Genomic DNA, 18,117 nt, shown 5'->3' on the forward strand with positions numbered 1-18,117 from the left:
AATATCACCCCTATACTAACCCTCCAATATCACCCTCATACTAACCCTCCAATATCACCCCCATACTAACGCTCAAATATCACCCCTATACTAACCCTCCAATATCACCCCTATACTAACCCTCCAATATCCCCCCATACTAACCCTCCAATATCCCCCCATACTAACCCTCCAATATCACCCCCATACTAACCCTCCAATATCCCCCCATACTAACCCTCCAATATCCCCCCATACTAACCCTCCAATATCACCCCCATACTAACCCCCCGATATGATGTTATTGACTTCTGTAGCAGCAGTCTCATGGATGTTCTTTGTCCTCACACAGGTGAATGGGATGCTGAAAGTCCTCGATCTTTCCTATAATGGTTTTGGCAATGAGGGGGCTCTGGCGCTGGGAGAAGCTCTGAGGGTGAATAGTTCGCTGCTTCACCTCGATATCAGCTGCAACCGGATCAGTAATGAAGGAGCCCGTCTGATCTGTAAAGGCCTGGAGAGCAATGAGACAATGCGTGTGCTCAGGGTGAGAGGATGGACCCTGCACAATGTGCCCAGGCAGCACTGACCTTTAGGTTGCTGTGCTCTCTCACGTTTCTCCAGTCAGTTATGGTGTCCCCACTGGGCTCTCTCAGGTGACTTTTTCCCCGGGCAGCGCTGTGTTCCGAATCCCAGACCTCCAGATAGTGTTGCGGGTGGTGTGTTCCTTATGTAGTTCTACATATGACCACGGAGGATAAAATAACCCAAACCCAAAAGCCACACTAGAAAGGACGCATGTGCTTCAGAAACCACAACACTGACAATGAGATGGCCCCTGTAGCTTGTGTGCATGAGCAAGGTCCAGCAGCCTCACCCTATCCATCATGCCCCAGGGTGTAGAAGAGACACATGGTCATAATAGCCTGCATTATACTTCCTTCAGCTCTCCAGAAACCCCATCACTGTGGAGGGTGCCATCACGCTCCTGAGCTCCATCACTAAGAGGCCAGAGAACAGGATTGAAGAGCTGGACATCTCTGTGAGTATACCAAGGAGGTCTACACAACAAGCCATGGAGTTTATGGTGCAAGCATTTGAAGGTCTTGTGTTTTCTAGAACGTTCTGGTGAATGAGCAGTTCCTGTCCATCCTTAACTTGGCTTCTTCATCCCGTCCTTCCCTACATGTCTTCTATGCTGGCAAAAAGGGCTTCACTGCCAAAAAGCGGTCGGCTCGTCCAGATCCCATGAGAGTCATTCAGGTTCTGCATGTTTATTTCTATAAGGCCTCAGCGTCAATGTGGAGCTTTCTGTCTGCCCTAATGTTCAGTGTGGTCAGTGCTGTGTGCACGTCCATGGCCGTAATACCATCAGCCCTGGCCTATCCCTGCCCACCATACGCTGCTCCATCCTGCAGGCTATAAGACATACGTGGCCTTGTTCTGGGCGTGTGGATACTGGGGTTAGCTTGAGGTGTGACTGAATCCATTGGTGGATGTGGCACAGAGATAACCTGACCTGAAGGTTTCTTCATGTTCTCAATAGGATTTCCTAGATGAACGCAAACTAAGATTACTGGATTTTTTCAAGAAAATGGACAAAGATGGCAGCATGAGAGTTCTTGTCAGCGACTTCTGCAGATACATGGCAGTGAGTACCATGCTCCAGATGAGAGGTCATTGGGTTCTCCTGGGTTTTTGGAACCTTCCCATATACAGTTGTCACTATGTATGTGACTGGTGAGGAGTGAGGCTGAGCTTTACCTCAGCTGACCTATGACCAGTAGACTGAGGGACTAAAGGGCCTTAGATGGTTAAAGGAGAAGTCCTAAACCGGGCAAAAATAACTACGGGCAGACCAATATGCTTACTGCTCCCATAGCCTGTGCTGCGCCACATCACAGAGCTCCTGGCACCTGCCGGCTGTCATCTTCTCCCAGGTACATCACGACCCAGGGTCACCCTCACAGATGGGTGGGGTTTATCCTGCTCAGCCAATCAGTGACTGCAGCGGCGTCCCGCCCCTGACAGGCTGGTCATAAAGTAGCCAGCAGGGAGCTAAGAAGACAGCCGCCAGGATCCAGGAGCGGAACGCGGCACTGCGTGGGCACCAGAACAGGTCAATATGACTTCTCCTTTAATGGGCAAAGTGGTTACTTTGTGTCCTGTGTAATCACCCAAATCTCCTTTCCCAGGCGGAAGGTCTGCCCTTGGATGCTGCCCAGATGGATTCATTGGTGCAAAGACTGGATAAAGACCAGACGGGCACCATAGACTACAGGTGAGAGCTATATCCTATATCCCATGTAATCCCCCAGGAGGTCCACGTCACTGTAGTCCTCATATGTCTCTCAGTGGTCCATGCATGTCTGGTTGTGTTACTGCTGACAATCATAGGTTTACACTCCAGCATTGTCCTCAGCTCCTGCTCACCATTTTCGCTGTCTCTCGTCTCCAGATCACCATAATTCCTCTTCTGAACAGTGTCTTTACCTGCTCCGCTCTTATCTCGCGAACCTTGGCCTTCTCCAGGTCTCCATGTATTGTCCTAACATGATTGAGTCTCTAGACAGCGTGCATTATGGGGGTGGAATTTATCATGACCTAGATGTGCGCCTTTGTCTTGGATAAATTCCCGCCCTCATGCTCCACGCTGGATTCACGGGATGTGCACATCTCTCAATGACTTTGGTAAATCTGACCCTGCGGTGTGGCAGCCTCACTAATCTATCCTAGCTGTGGTGCCGGGGAGTGCCATGCCTCCTCTCCACCTTGCCGCGCTCTCCACATATCCAGTGGCAAAAAGGTGCAGATTTTAGTGTAAACTAAAAATCAGTGTCTTCTTGCCAATGTACGCCGGACGTGTGATGGATAAGTCTCCCCTCTCTGCCTCTCCTGAAATGGTTGCACTGATCCTTTTTTCTCATCTTCACATTTTCTCATCAGGGACCTTGTTGACTCTCGTAAAAAAATGATGAGGGAACAGCGCAAACAACAGCGGCGCAAAGAGAAGAAAGAGCGTCAGGAAAGACAACGCAGTGAGAGAGCCCTGAGGTCCTTCCACAATGCAGTGCGGGCCCTGACCCCACCCGCTGCCCCCAGAGAGGCCCCCGCCAGTGGCGGCAGCTCAGCCCATTTCTCTGTCACCCCTTGCAGCTCCTGGTATCAGGAAGAAGCTGCAGAGGAAGCCGCCCATCCTCCTAGCCACAGTGCAGACTCCGATGCCGAGTGCAGTTACCAATCCCAATGGAGCTTGGCTTCACCCAGTCATTCAGAAGATCTGACTCTAAAACAAAGCACCCCCTCACCCCCATCATAGGGGAGATGTGTTTCAGTGACCATACCCCATGGTGTGACTGCCCCATAGTCCTACAGCAGATTGTAGAAGTCTCTTTACAAGAATGGAGAGTACTCTGTGCCCAGGCTGACTGCTGTATCTAAGCCTGTACCAAAGCTGACTGCTGTATCTAAGCCTCTACCAAGGCTGACTGCTGTATCTAAGCCTCTACCAAGGCTGACTGCTGTATCTAAGCCTCTACCAAGGCTGACTGCTGTATCTAAGCCTCTACCAAGGCTGACTGCTGTATCTAAGCCTCTACCAAGGCTGACTGCTGTATCTAAGCCTCTACCAAGGCTGACTGCTGTATCTAAGCCTCTACCAAGGCTGACTGCTGTATCTAAGCCTCTACCAAGGCTGACTGCTGTATCTAAGCCTCTACCAAGGCTGACTGCTGTATCTAAGCCTCTACCAAGGCTGACTGCTGTATCTGTTTACTTATTGCAAAAAGATTAAAGTTTCTTTCTTTTCATAATTATGTTATTCAACTTTTGTAATAACAACCCGCGCACACACCCATCCTTACATGCACACACACACACCCATCCTTACATGCACACACACACACCCATCCTTACATGCACACACACACACCCATCCTTACATGCACACACACCTATCCTTACATGCACACACACACCCATCCTTACATGCACACACAAACCCATCCTTACATGCACACACCCATCCTTACATGCACACACACACCCATCCTTACATGCACACACACACCCATCCTTACATGCACACACACACCCATCCTTACATGCACACACACACCCATCCTTACATGCACACACACACCCATCCTTACATGCACACACACACCCATCCTTACATGCACACACACCCATCCTTACATGCACACACACACCCATCCTTACATGCACACACACACCCATCCTTACATGCACACACACACCCATCCTTACATGCACACACCCATCCTTACATGCACACACACACCCATCCTTACATGCACACACACACCCATCCTTACATGCACACACACACCCATCCTTACATGCACACACACACCCATCCTTACATGCACACACACACCCATCCTTACATGCACACACACCCATCCTTACATGCACACACACACCCATCCTTACATGCACACACACACCCATCCTTACATGCACACACACACCCATCCTTACATGCACACACACCTATCCTTACATGCACACACCCATCCCTTACATGCACACACACACACACACACACCCATCCTTACATGCACACACCCATCCTTACTTGCTCTATCAGGTGCCAGATAGCCATCAGATTTCCACTGGTCTTATTCCTCAATGGTTTTAGGTCAGCAGTTTCTCTTAGGAAGTTTCATAAATCCTGAGTAACAAACAGGGGGAGAGGATGTACGGAGGGGGGCAAGGGAGCTGGGAGGGGGGCGAGTGGCTGTGAGGGGGGGCGAGGGGCTGTGAGGGTATTACTGGTTTATGTTGTAGCGGCGGTCGCTCAGAATAGATCCTCTTCAGCCACCTCCTGTGTGGGGTTGTGGACGCCATGTGTGTAGGGGAGGATAGCAATGAATCTTTTCCTCCCCTGGAAAACATCTTGACTCTCCTTCACTTTAGAAGGGAGGATTCTATCCAGTCCATATGCAGCGCCCGGGGTTGGAGTGGTCCCAGTGCTCGGCCCCCAGACACTGTCGGGGTGTCACCATGTGTTGTGGCTCTCTGGAAGGGAAGGTCAGGTGTGGTGGCACCAGGGCCAGATTAAAGGGAGGGCACCTGGGGCACATGGCCTGGGGCCCCCACCACCCAGAGGCTCCCACCAGCCCGAACCCGGAAGCAGTGTTCTGGGTTTAGGCTGGAGGATCTATGGCAGGGGTGTCTCTCCTACTTGACAAAGGGGCAATTTATGCCTCAAAACGCGTTGTTCATAAGACCATTAAAATTCATCATTTTACTTCATTAAACCTGAAGCCGTGAAGCGCGGTCATTCTGGCTCCTGTGGTCCCCGCCCGAGGATCAGACACTTCATCTACCATTCTCCATTCCCCCATCTCCTGGCTTGGGATCTCGGCATCTACAGCTACCACCTCTCTCTTCTCTTATGTTATCACCCTATGGCGGGGCAAACCCCATCAGCCCACATAGAAATCTCCCCCCAATCACTGTGTCAACTGTGCAGCGCAGAACAATTACCGGGTCTAAAGAGATGCTGAAGAGGATTGTCACCCTGCAGATGGTTGGCGTAGCGTAGGCTGTCAGCAAGAATCCGTCCCTAGGAAGGAGGAAGACATCAGAGTTATCATCCATGTCACCGGGCATTTGTTTCACCAGTTCAGGTATTTTACCCTGCTGGTATCTTTGGCTGCGGATCCTTATCCTGTATGTAGAGACTAGTGCCACACACTGTCCAGTATATACCGCCATGTACTGTGTCCCCAAAACATGTTCTAGGTCCCCTTTATTGTCATACACAATGTATTCAATATAACACATCATGGCCTGTGAGTCCATTACTACCCCCAAAATCCAGTAAAATACACTGTGAGATTTAGTGTAATTCAGTATAATACAATGTGTCTCTACACTATATATATATATATATATATATATATATATATATATATATATATTTGTATGAAGATTTGTGCTATGTATACTGCCCCCCCCCCCTTTTTACCTCATGTAAATCTTAGCCAATATGGAGGACCCGCTAATAAACAGAGGCCAATACACAAAGCAAGAGGCTGCAAATACCATTTACCTGAAAAAAACACGTCAGGTGCCATAAGCAGTTTCTGGAGCAGGTGGAGCAGAGACAGGAGAAGGGACATTGTGAGGAGATTGAACTACAGCTACCAGGACATCACTGGGGGGGACTACAGCTACCAGGACACCACTGGGGGGGGGGGGGGACTACAGCTACCAGGACACCACTGGGGGGGGGGGGGGGAATACAGCTACCAGGACACCACTGGGGGGGACTACAGCTACCAGGACATCACTGGGGGGGACTACAGCTACCAGGTGGAGAACTACAGCTACCAGGACACCACTGGGGGGGGGGGGACTACAACTATCAGGACATCACTGGGGATGGGGGGGGACTACAGCTACCAGGACACCACTGGGGGGGACTACAACTATCAGGACATCACTGGGGGGGACTACAGCTACCAGGACATCACTGGGGGGGACTACAGCTACCAGGACACCACTGGGGGGGACTACAGCTACCAGGACACCACTGGGGGGGACTACAACTATCAGGACATCACTGGGGATGGGGGGGGACTACAGCTACCAGGACACCACTGGGGGGGGGGGGACTACAACTATCAGGACATCACTGGGGATGGGGGGGGACTACAGCTACCAGGACACCACTGGGGGGGACTACAGCTACCAGGACATCACTGGGGGGGACTACAGCTACCAGGTGGAGAACTACAGCTACCAGGACACCACTGGGGGGGGGACTACAACTATCAGGACATCACTGGGGATGGGGGGGGGACTACAGCTACCAGGACACCACTGGGGGGGACTACAACTATCAGGACATCACTGGGGATGGGGGGGGGACTACAGCTACCAGGACACCACTGGGGGGGAGGTTTTCATCAACAGATGTTCCTTAAACAGGGTCAAAAATTTGAAAATTACAATTTTTAAAAGATGTAAATCACTCTGTCAATCATGCAATTTCTCCCAGGACATCAGTGGACGTTGGTGGATCAGTGATGTAAGATGACACCTTCTCCCAGGACAGCAGTGGACGTTGGTGGATTAGTGATGTAAGATGACACTTTCTCCCAGGACAGCAGTGGACGTTGGTGGATCAGTGATGTAAGATGACACTTTCTCTCAGGACAGCAGTGGACGTTGGTTGATCAGTGATGTAAGATGACACCTTCTCTCAGGACAGCAGTGGACGTTGGTTGATCAGTGATGTAAGATGACACTTTCTCCCAGGACAGCAGTGGACGTTGGTGGATCAGTGATGTAAGATGACACTTTCTCTCAGGACAGCAGTGGACGTTGGTTGATCAGTGATGTAAGATGACACTTTCTCCCAGGACAGCAGTGGACGTTGGTGGATCAGTGATGTAAGATGACACTTTCTCTCAGGACAGCAGTGGACGTTGGTGGATCAGTGATGTAAGATGACACTTTCTCCCAGGACAGCAGTGGACGTTGGTGGATCAGTGATGTAAGATGACACTTTCTCCCAGGACAGCAGTGGACGTTGGTTGATCAGTGATGTAAGATGACACCTCCCAGGACAGCAGTGAACGTTGGTGGATCAGCGATGTAAGATGACACCTTCTCCCAGGACAGCAGTGGACGTTGGTGGATCAGCGATGTAAGATGACACCTTCTCCCAGGACAGCAGTGGACGTTGGTTGATCAGCGATGTAAGATGACACCTTCTCCCAGGACAGCAGTGGACGTTGGTGGATCAGCGATGTAAGATGACACCTTCTCCCAGGACAGCAGTGGACGTTGGTGGATCAGCGATGTAAGATGACACCTTCTCTCAGGACAGCAGTGGACGTTGGTGGATCAGTGATGTAAGATGACACCTTCTCCCAGGACAGCAGTGGACGTTGGTGGATCAGTGATGTAAGATGACACCTTCTCTCAGGACAGCAGTGGACGTTGGTGGATCAGTGATGTAAGATGACACCTTCTCCCAGGACAGCAGTGGACGTTGGTGGATCAGTGATGTAAGATGACACCTTCTCCCAGGACAGCAATGGACGTTGGTTGATCAGTGATGTAAGATGACACCTCCCAGGACAGCAGTGGACGTTGGTGGATCAGCGATGTAAGATGACACCTTCTCCCAGGACAGCAGTGGACGTTGGTGGATCAGCGATGTAAGATGACACCTTCTCTCAGGACAGCAGTGGACGTTGGTGGATCAGTGATGTAAGATGACACCTTCTCCCAGGACAGCAGTGGACGTTGGTTGATCAGTGATGTAAGATGACACCTTCTCCCAGGACAGCAGTGAACGTTGGTGGATCAGCGATGTAAGATGACACCTTCTCCCAGGACAGCAGTGGACGTTGGTTGATCAGTGATGTAAGATGACACCTTCTCCCAGGACAGCAGTGGACGTTGGTGGATCAGCGATGTAAGATGACACCTTCTCCCAGGACAGCAGTGGACGTTGGTGGATCAGCGATGTAAGATGACACCTTCTTCCAGGACAGCAGTGGACGTTGGTTGATCAGCGATGTAAGATGACACCTTCTCCCAGGACAGCAGTGGACGTTGGTTGATCAGTGATGTAAGATGACACCTTCTCCCAGGACAGCAGTGGACGTTGGTGGATCAGCGATGTAAGATGACACCTTCTCCCAGGACAGCAGTGGACGTTGGTGGATCAGTGATGTAAGATGACACCTTCTCCCAGGACAGCAGTGGACGTTGGTGGATCAGTGATGTAAGATGACACCTTCTCTCAGGACAGCAGTGGACGTTGGTGGATCAGTGATGTAAGATGACACCTTCTCCCAGGACAGCAGTGGACGTTGGTGGATCAGTGATGTAAGATGACACCTTCTCCCAGGACAGCAGTGGACGTTGGTGGATCAGTGATGTAAGATGACACCTTCTCTCAGGACAGCAGTGGACGTTGGTGGATCAGCGATGTAAGATGACACCTTCTCTCAGGACAGCAGTGGACGTTGGTGGATCAGCGATGTAAGATGACACCTTCTCTCAGGACAGCAGTGGACGTTGGTGGATCAGCGATGTAAGATGACACCTTCTCCCAGGACAGCAGTGGACGTTGGTGGATCAGTGATGTAAGATGACACCTTCTCCCAGGACAGCAGTGGACGTTGGTGGATCAGAGATGTAAGATGACACCTTCTCCCAGGACAGCAGTGGACGTTGGTGGATCAGTGATGTAAGATGACACCTTCTCTCAGGACAGCAGTGGACGTTGGTGGATCAGTGATGTAAGATGACACCTTCTCCCAGGACAGCAGTGGACGTTGGTGGATCAGTGATGTAAGATGACACCTTCTCCCAGGACAGCAGTGGACGTTGGTGGATCAGTGATGTAAGATGACACTTTCTCCCAGGACAGCAGTGGACGTTGGTGGATCAGCGATGTAAGATGACACCTTCTCTCAGGACAGCAGTGGACGTTGGTGGATCAGTGATGTAAGATGACACCTTCTCCCAGGACAGCAGTGGACGTTGGTTGATCAGTGATGTAAGATGACACTTTCTCTCAGGACAGCAGTGGACGTTGGTTGATCAGTGATGTAAGATGACACTTTCTCTCAGGACAGCAGTGGACGTTGGTGGATCAGCGATGTAAGATGACACCTTCTCCCAGGACAGCAGTGGACGTTGGTGGATCAGTGATGTAAGATGACACTTTCTCTCAGGACAGCAGTGGACGTTGGTTGATCAGTGATGTAAGATGACACCTTCTCTCAGGACAGCAGTGGACGTTGGTGGATCAGTGATGTAAGATGACACTTTCTCTCAGGACAGCAGTGGACGTTGGTTGATCAGTGATGTAAGATGACACCTTCTCTCAGGACAGCAGTGGACGTTGGTTGATCAGTGATGTAAGATGACACTTTCTCTCAGGACAGCAGTGGACGTTGGTTGATCAGTGATGTAAGATGACTGTCAGGAACCGGACAGCAGGACAAGACAAGACAGTGAGCTCTAAGCTCAGCCCCGCCCACTGTCCTCTACCTACTTGCCACAATCCGCCCTAAGATGGCGGTGAGCAACTGGGCGGCGGTCCCTGCACTGGCTAGGTGGGACACAAATACAAGACAGACAGACAAAACACAATAAAGAATAGTAAACAATCCGGGTCACAACAATCGGGCAGCAAAAGTACAAAATCACAATCCTATAAACGTAGTCAAAGTCCAGGCAAAATGGTCAAGGGCCGGCGGCAAGCAAGGGAGGTCAGGAAATAAGGCAAAGATCAGGGATAGCAAATACACACAAGATACAAGCGGGCAGAGACTGAGTCAGAGATAGCAAATACAAGCGGGCAGAGACTAAGTCAGAGATAGCAAATACACACAAGATACAAGCGGGCAGAGACTGAGTCAGAGATAGCAAATACACACAAGATACAAGCGGGCAGAGACTGAGTCAGAGATAGCAAATACACACAAGATACAAGCGGGCAGAGACTGAGTCAGAGATAGCAAATACACACAAGATACAAGCGGGCAGAGACTGAGTCAGAGATAGCAAATACACACAAGATACAAGCGGGCAGAGACTGAGTCAGAGATAGCAAATACACACAAGATACAAGCGGGCAGAGACTGAGTCAGAGATAGCAAATACACACAAGATACAAGCGGGCAGAGACTGAGTCAGAGATAGCAAATACACAGAAAATACAAGCGGGCAGAGACTGAGTCAGAGATAGCAAATACACACAAGATACAAGCAGGCAGAGACTAAGTCAGAGATAGCAAATACACAGAAGATACAAGCGGGCAGAGACTGAGTCAGAGATAGCAAATACACAGAAGATACAAGCGGGCAGAGACTGAGTCAGAGATAGCAAATACACACAAGATACAAGCAGGCAGAGACTAAGTCAGAGATAGCAAATACACACAAGATACAAGCGGGCAGAGACTGAGTCAGAGATAGCAAATACACAGAAGATACAAGCGGGCAGAGACTGAGTCAGAGATAGCAAATACACACAAGATACAAGCGGGCAGAGACTGAGTCAGAGATAGCAAATACACACAAGATACAAGCAGGCAGAGACTAAGTCAGAGATAGCAAATACACACAAGATACAAGCGGGCAGAGACTGAGTCAGAGATAGCAAATACACAGAAGATACAAGCGGGCAGAGACTGAGTCAGAGATAGCAAATACACACAAGATACAAGCGGGCAGAGACTGAGTCAGAGATAGCAAATACACACAAGATACAAGCGGGCAGAGACTGAGTCAGAGATAGCAAATACACACAAGATACAAGCGGGCAGAGACTGAGTCAGAGATAGCAAATACACACAAGATACAAGCGGGCAGAGACTGAGTCAGAGATAGCAAATACACACAAGATACAAGCGGGCAGAGACTGAGTCAGAGATAGCAAATACACACAAGATACAAGCGGGCAGAGACTGAGTCAGAGATAGCAAATACACACAAGATACAAGCGGGCAGAGACTGAGTCAGAGATAGCAAATACACAGAAAATACAAGCGGGCAGAGACTGAGTCAGAGATAGCAAATACACACAAGATACAAGCAGGCAGAGACTAAGTCAGAGATAGCAAATACACAGAAGATACAAGCGGGCAGAGACTAAGTCAGAGACAGCAAATACACACAAGATACAAGCGGGCAGAGACTGAGTCAGAGATAGCAAATACACAGAAGATACAAGCGGGCAGAGACTGAGTCAGAGATAGCAAATACACAGAAGATACAAGCGGGCAGAGACTGAGTCAGAGATAGCAAATACACAGAAGATACAAGCGGGCAGAGACTGAGTCAGAGATAGCAAATACACAGAAGATACAAGCGGGCAGAGACTGAGTCAGAGATAGCAAATACACAGAAGATACAAGCGGGCAGAGACTGAGTCAGAGATAGCAAATACACAGAAGATACAAGCGGGCAGAGACTGAGTCAGAGATAGCAAATACAAGCGGGCAGAGACTAAGTCAGAGATAGCAAATACAAGCGGGCAGAGACTAAGTCAGAGATAGCAAATACAAGCGGGCAGAGACTATCTCTGACTTAGTCTCTGCCCGCTTGTATTTGCTATCTCTGACTCAGTCTCTGCCCGCTTGTATCTTCTGTGTATTTGCTATCTCTGACTCAGTCTCTGCCCGCTTGTATTTTCTATCTCTGACTTAGTCTCTGCCCGCTTGTATTTGCTATCTCTGACTCAGTCTCTGCCCGCTTGTATCTTGTGTGTATTTGCTATCTCTGACTCAGTCTCTGCCCGCTTGTATCTTCTGTGTATTTGCTTTCTCTGACTTAGTCTCTGCCCGCTTGTATTTGCTAAGTCAGAGATAGCAAATACACAGAAGATACAAGCGGGCAGAGACTGAGTCAGAGATAGCAAATACAAGCGGGCAGAGACTAAGTCAGAGATAGAAAATACAAGCGGGCAGAGACTGAGTCAGAGATAGCAAATACACAGAAGATACAAGCGGGCAGAGACTGAGTCAGAGATAGCAAATACACACAAGATACAAGCGGGCAGAGACTGAGTCAGAGATAGCAAATACACACAAGATACAAGCGGGCAGAGACTGAGTCAGAGATAGCAAATACACAGAAGATACAAGCGGGCAGAGACAAGTCAATAACCAGCCATAAGTGCACAGACTGAGGTTATATAGGAGGCCGGGGATCTGATCCAGAATGTAATTGGACCATCCCCCTGATCTCCAAGCACAGACACCTGAGAACAAGACAGATCACTGGCAGGATGACCTGTCAGTCACAGCAGAACCAGAACACAGATTAACCCTGACATGGCCAGACAGAACTCAGCAGGTGAAGTCGGGTGTGTCTCCCAAAGAGAGCAAATAAACCAGTGTTCAGACACAGCAAAACAAAACACAGAAACAGGATACAAGAAAATCAGCGCCTTCTCGGCCGCACAGCACGAGCAGAGGGACGCATGACGCTCCGCACAGATACCATCCTGACAATGACACTTTCTCTCAGGACAGCAGTGGACGTTGGTGGATCAGTGATGTAAGATCAGGGCCGGCCTTAGGGTAAATGGCGCCCTGTGCAAACCTTGTTTTCGGCGCCCCCCCAAACACACACACCTTTAAAGGTAACATAAAGCTCCTTCAGCCTCCAAGCCCTCCAGACAACAGCCATGACCCGACCATACACACAACTACCCCCAGCCATTCACACAACTACCCCCAGCCATTCACACAACTACCCCCAGCCATACACACAACTACCCCCAGCCATACACACAACTACCCCCAGCCATACACACAACTACCCCCAGCCATTCACACAACTACCCCCAGCCATTCACACAACTACCCCCAGCCATACACACAACTACCCCCAGCCATTCACACAACTACCCCCAGCCATTCACACAACTACCCCCAGCCATTCACACAACTACCCCCAGCCATTCACACAACTACCCCCAGCCATTCACACAACTACCCCCAGCCATTCACACAACTACCCCCAGCCATTCACACAACTACCTTACCCCTCAGCCATACACACAACTACCCCCAGCCATTCACACAACTAGCCCCAGCCATACACACAACTACCCCCAGCCATTCACACAACTACCCCCAGCCATTCACACAACTAGCCCCAGCCATTCACACAACTAGCCCCAGCCATACACACAACTACCCCCAGCCATTCACACAACTACCCCCAGCCATTCACACAACTATCCCCGCAAAACACACAACTACCCCCAGCCATTCACACAACTAGCCCCAGCCATACACACAACTACCCCCAGCCATTCACACAACTATCCCCGCAAAACACACAACTACCCTCAGCCATACACACAACTACCCCCAGCCATTCACACAACTACCTTACCCCTCAGCCATACACACAACTACCCCCAGCCATTCACACAACTACCCCCAGCCATTCACACAACTACCCCCAGCCATTCACACAACTAGCCCCAGCCATACACACAACTACCCCCAGCCATTCACACAACTACCCCCAGCCATTCACACAACTAGCCCCAGCCATACACACAACTACCCCCAGCCATTCACACAACTACCCCCAGCCATTCACACAACTAGCCCCAGCCATTCACACAACTAGCCCCAGCCATACACACAACTACCCCCAGCCATTCACACAACTACCCCCAGCCATTCACACAACTAGCCCCAGCCATACACACAACTACCCCCAGCCATTCACACAACTATCCCCGCAAAACACACAACTACCTTACCCCTCAGCCATACACACAACTACCCCCAGCCATTCACACAACTATCCCCGCAAAACACACAACTACCTTACCCCTCAGCCATACACACAACTACCCCCAGCCATTCACACAACTACCCCCAGCCATTCACACAACTAGCCCCGCAAAACACACAACTACCTTACCCCTCAGCCATACACACAACTACCCAACCCCCCCAGCCATACATGCAACTACCCCTCCACCATTCACACATCAACAACAACCAACCCCCCCAGCCATACACACAACTACCCCCAGATCCATTCACCAAACTACCCCCAGCCATACACACAACTACCACCCCCAGCTCCCCAAACTCAGACACTCAGACAGACACACACATACGACAGAGCTATGTACACACACACACAGACACATGACAGAGCTATGTACACACACACACACAGACACATGACAGAGCTATGTACACACACACACACACACACACAGACACATGACAGAGCTATGTACACACACACACAGACACATGACAGAGCTATATACACACACACACACACACACAGACACATGGCAGAGCTATGTACACACACACACACAGACACATGGCAGAGCTATGTACACACACACACACAGACACATGACAGAGCTATGTACACACACACACACACACAGACACATGGCAGAGCTATATACACACACACACAGACACATGACAGAGCTATGTACACACACACATATGGCAGAGCTATGTACACACACACACACGACAGACCTATGTACACACACACACACACGACAGAACTATGTACACACACACACACACACACACAGACACATGACAGAGCTATGTACACACACACAGACACATGACAGAGCTATGTACACACACACACAGACAAATGACAGATCTATGTACACACACACACACACACACACACACACAGACACATGACAGAGCTATGTACACACACACACACACACACACACACACACACATGACAGAGCTATGTACACACACACACACACACATGACAGAGCTATGTACACACACACACAGACACATGACAGAGCTATATACACACACACACACACACACACACACGACAGAGCTATGTACACACACACACAGACACATGACAGAGCTATGTACACACACACACACACACAGACACATGACAGAGCTATGTACACACACACACAGACACATGACAGAGCTATATACACACACATACACACACAGACACATGACAGAGCTATGTACACACACACACACACACATGACAGAGCTATGTACACACACACACAGACACATGACAGAGCTATATACACACACACACACACACACACGACAGAGCTATGTACACACACACAGACACATGACAGAGCTATGTACACACACACACACACACAGACACATGACAGAGCTATGTACACACACACACAGACACATGACAGAGCTATATACACACACACACACACACACACAGACACATGGCAGAGCTATGTACACACACACACACAGACACATGGCAGAGCTATGTACACACACACAGACACATGACAGAGCTATATACACACACACACACACATGACAGAGCTATGTACACACACACACAGACACATGACAGAGCTATGTACACACACAGACACATGACAGAGCTATATACACACACACACAGACACATGACAGAGCTATGTACACACACACACAGACACATGACAGAGCTATATACACACACACACACACACACACACACGACAGAGCTATGTACACACACACACACACACACGACAGAGCTATGTACACACACACACAGACACATGAAAGAGCTATGTACACACACAGACACATGACGGAGCTATGTACACACACACAGACACATGACAGAGCTATGTACACACACACACACACACACAGACACATGACAGAGCTATGTACACACACACAGACACATGACAGACCTATGTACACACACACACATGACAGAACTATGTACACACACACACACGACAGAGCTATGTACACACACACACACACACACAGACACATGACAGAGCTATGTACACACACACACACACGACAGAGCTATGTACACACACACACAGACACATGACAGAGCTATGTACAAACACACACACAGACACATGACAGAGCTATGTACACAAACACACATGACAGAACTATGTACACACACACGACAGAGCTATGTACACACACACACACACACACACAGACACATGACAGAGCTATGTACACACACACAGACACATGACAGAGCTATGTACACAAACACACACACACGACAGACCTATGTACACACACACAGACACATGACAGAGCTATGTACACACACACACAGACACATGACAGAGCTATGTACACACACACACACACACAGACACATGGCAGAGCTATGTACACACACACACACACACACACACACATGACAGAGCTATGTACACACACACACAGACACATGGCAGAGCTATGTACACACACACACACACACACAGACACATGACAGAGCTATGTACACACACACACAGACACATGGCAGAGCTATGTACACACTAGGGCTTCTCATCACACACTATGGCAGCCTCCTCAGTGTATACAGGGCTCCTCATCACATACTATGGCAGCCTCCTCAGTGTATACAGGGCTCCTCATCACACACTATGGCTGCCTCCTCAGTGTATACAGGGCTCCTCATCACACACTATGGCTGCCTCCAGTGTATATAGGGCTCCTCATCACACACTATGGCTGCCCCCTCAGTGTATACAGGGCTCCTCATCACACACTATGGCAGCCTCCAGTGTATACAGGGCTCCTCATCACACACTATGGCTGCCTCCTCAGTGTATACAGGGCTCCTCATCACACACTATGGCATCCTCCAGTGTATATAGGGCTCCTCATCACACACTATGGCTGCCTCCTCAGTGTATACAGGGCTCCTCATCATATACTATGGCAGCCCCCTCAGTGTATATAGGGCTCCTCATCACACACTATGGCTGCCTCCTCAGTGTATACAGGGCTCCTCATCACACACTATGGCAGCCTCCTCAGTGTATACAGGGCTCCTCATCACACACTATGGCAGCCTCCAGTGTATACAGGGCTCCTCATCACACACTATGGCAGCCTCCTCAGTGTATACAGGGCTCCTCATCACACACTATGGCTGCCCCCTCAGTGTATACAGGGCTCCTCATCACACACTATGGCAGCCTCCTCAGTGTATACAGGGCTCCTCATCACACACTATGGCAGCCTCCTCAGTGTATACAGGGCTCCTCATCACACACTATGGCAGCCTCCTCAGTGTATACAGGGCTCCTCATCACACACTATGGCTGCCCCCTCAGTGTATACAGGGCTCCTCATCACACACTATGGCTGCCCCCTCAGTGTATACAGGGCTCCTCATCACACACTATGGCAGCCTCCTCAGTGTATACAGGGCTCCTCATCACACACTATGGCAGCCTCCAGTGTATACAGGGCTCCTCATCACACACTATGGCTGCCTCCTCAGTGTATACAGGGCTCCTCATCACACACTATGGCATCCTCCAGTGTATATAGGGCTCCTCATCACACACTATGGCTGCCTCCTCAGTGTATACAGGGCTCCTCATCATATACTATGGCAGCCCCCTCAGTGTATATAGGGCTCCTCATCACACACTATGGCTGCCTCCTCAGTGTATACAGGGCTCCTCATCACACACTATGGCAGCCTCCTCAGTGTATACAGGGCTCCTCATCACACACTATGGCAGCCTCCAGTGTATACAGGGCTCCTCATCACACACTATGGCAGCCTCCTCAGTGTATACAGGGCTCCTCATCACAC

General features: G+C 49.8%; 1 protein-coding gene across 1 annotated transcript in view; it reads left to right on the forward strand.

The window, feature by feature from the left end:
- LRRC74A (leucine rich repeat containing 74A) overlaps positions 1 to 3,497 on the forward strand; it is a 36,751-nt gene extending 33,254 nt beyond the window's left edge. Inside the window, exons 8-13 of the mRNA XM_069950270.1 lie at positions 332 to 526; positions 926 to 1,021; positions 1,099 to 1,242; positions 1,526 to 1,630; positions 2,175 to 2,260; positions 2,926 to 3,497. Coding sequence (XP_069806371.1) covers positions 332 to 526; positions 926 to 1,021; positions 1,099 to 1,242; positions 1,526 to 1,630; positions 2,175 to 2,260; positions 2,926 to 3,298 — 999 coding nt within the window. The 3' untranslated portion in view covers positions 3,299 to 3,497. The remainder of the gene's footprint in view (positions 1 to 331; positions 527 to 925; positions 1,022 to 1,098; positions 1,243 to 1,525; positions 1,631 to 2,174; positions 2,261 to 2,925) is intronic.
- The last annotated feature ends 14,620 nt before the right edge of the window (positions 3,498 to 18,117 follow it).

The sequence above is a fragment of the Dendropsophus ebraccatus genome, chromosome 13 (genome assembly GCF_027789765.1).
Source record: "Dendropsophus ebraccatus isolate aDenEbr1 chromosome 13, aDenEbr1.pat, whole genome shotgun sequence".
Taxonomy (NCBI): Eukaryota; Metazoa; Chordata; class Amphibia; order Anura; family Hylidae; genus Dendropsophus; species Dendropsophus ebraccatus.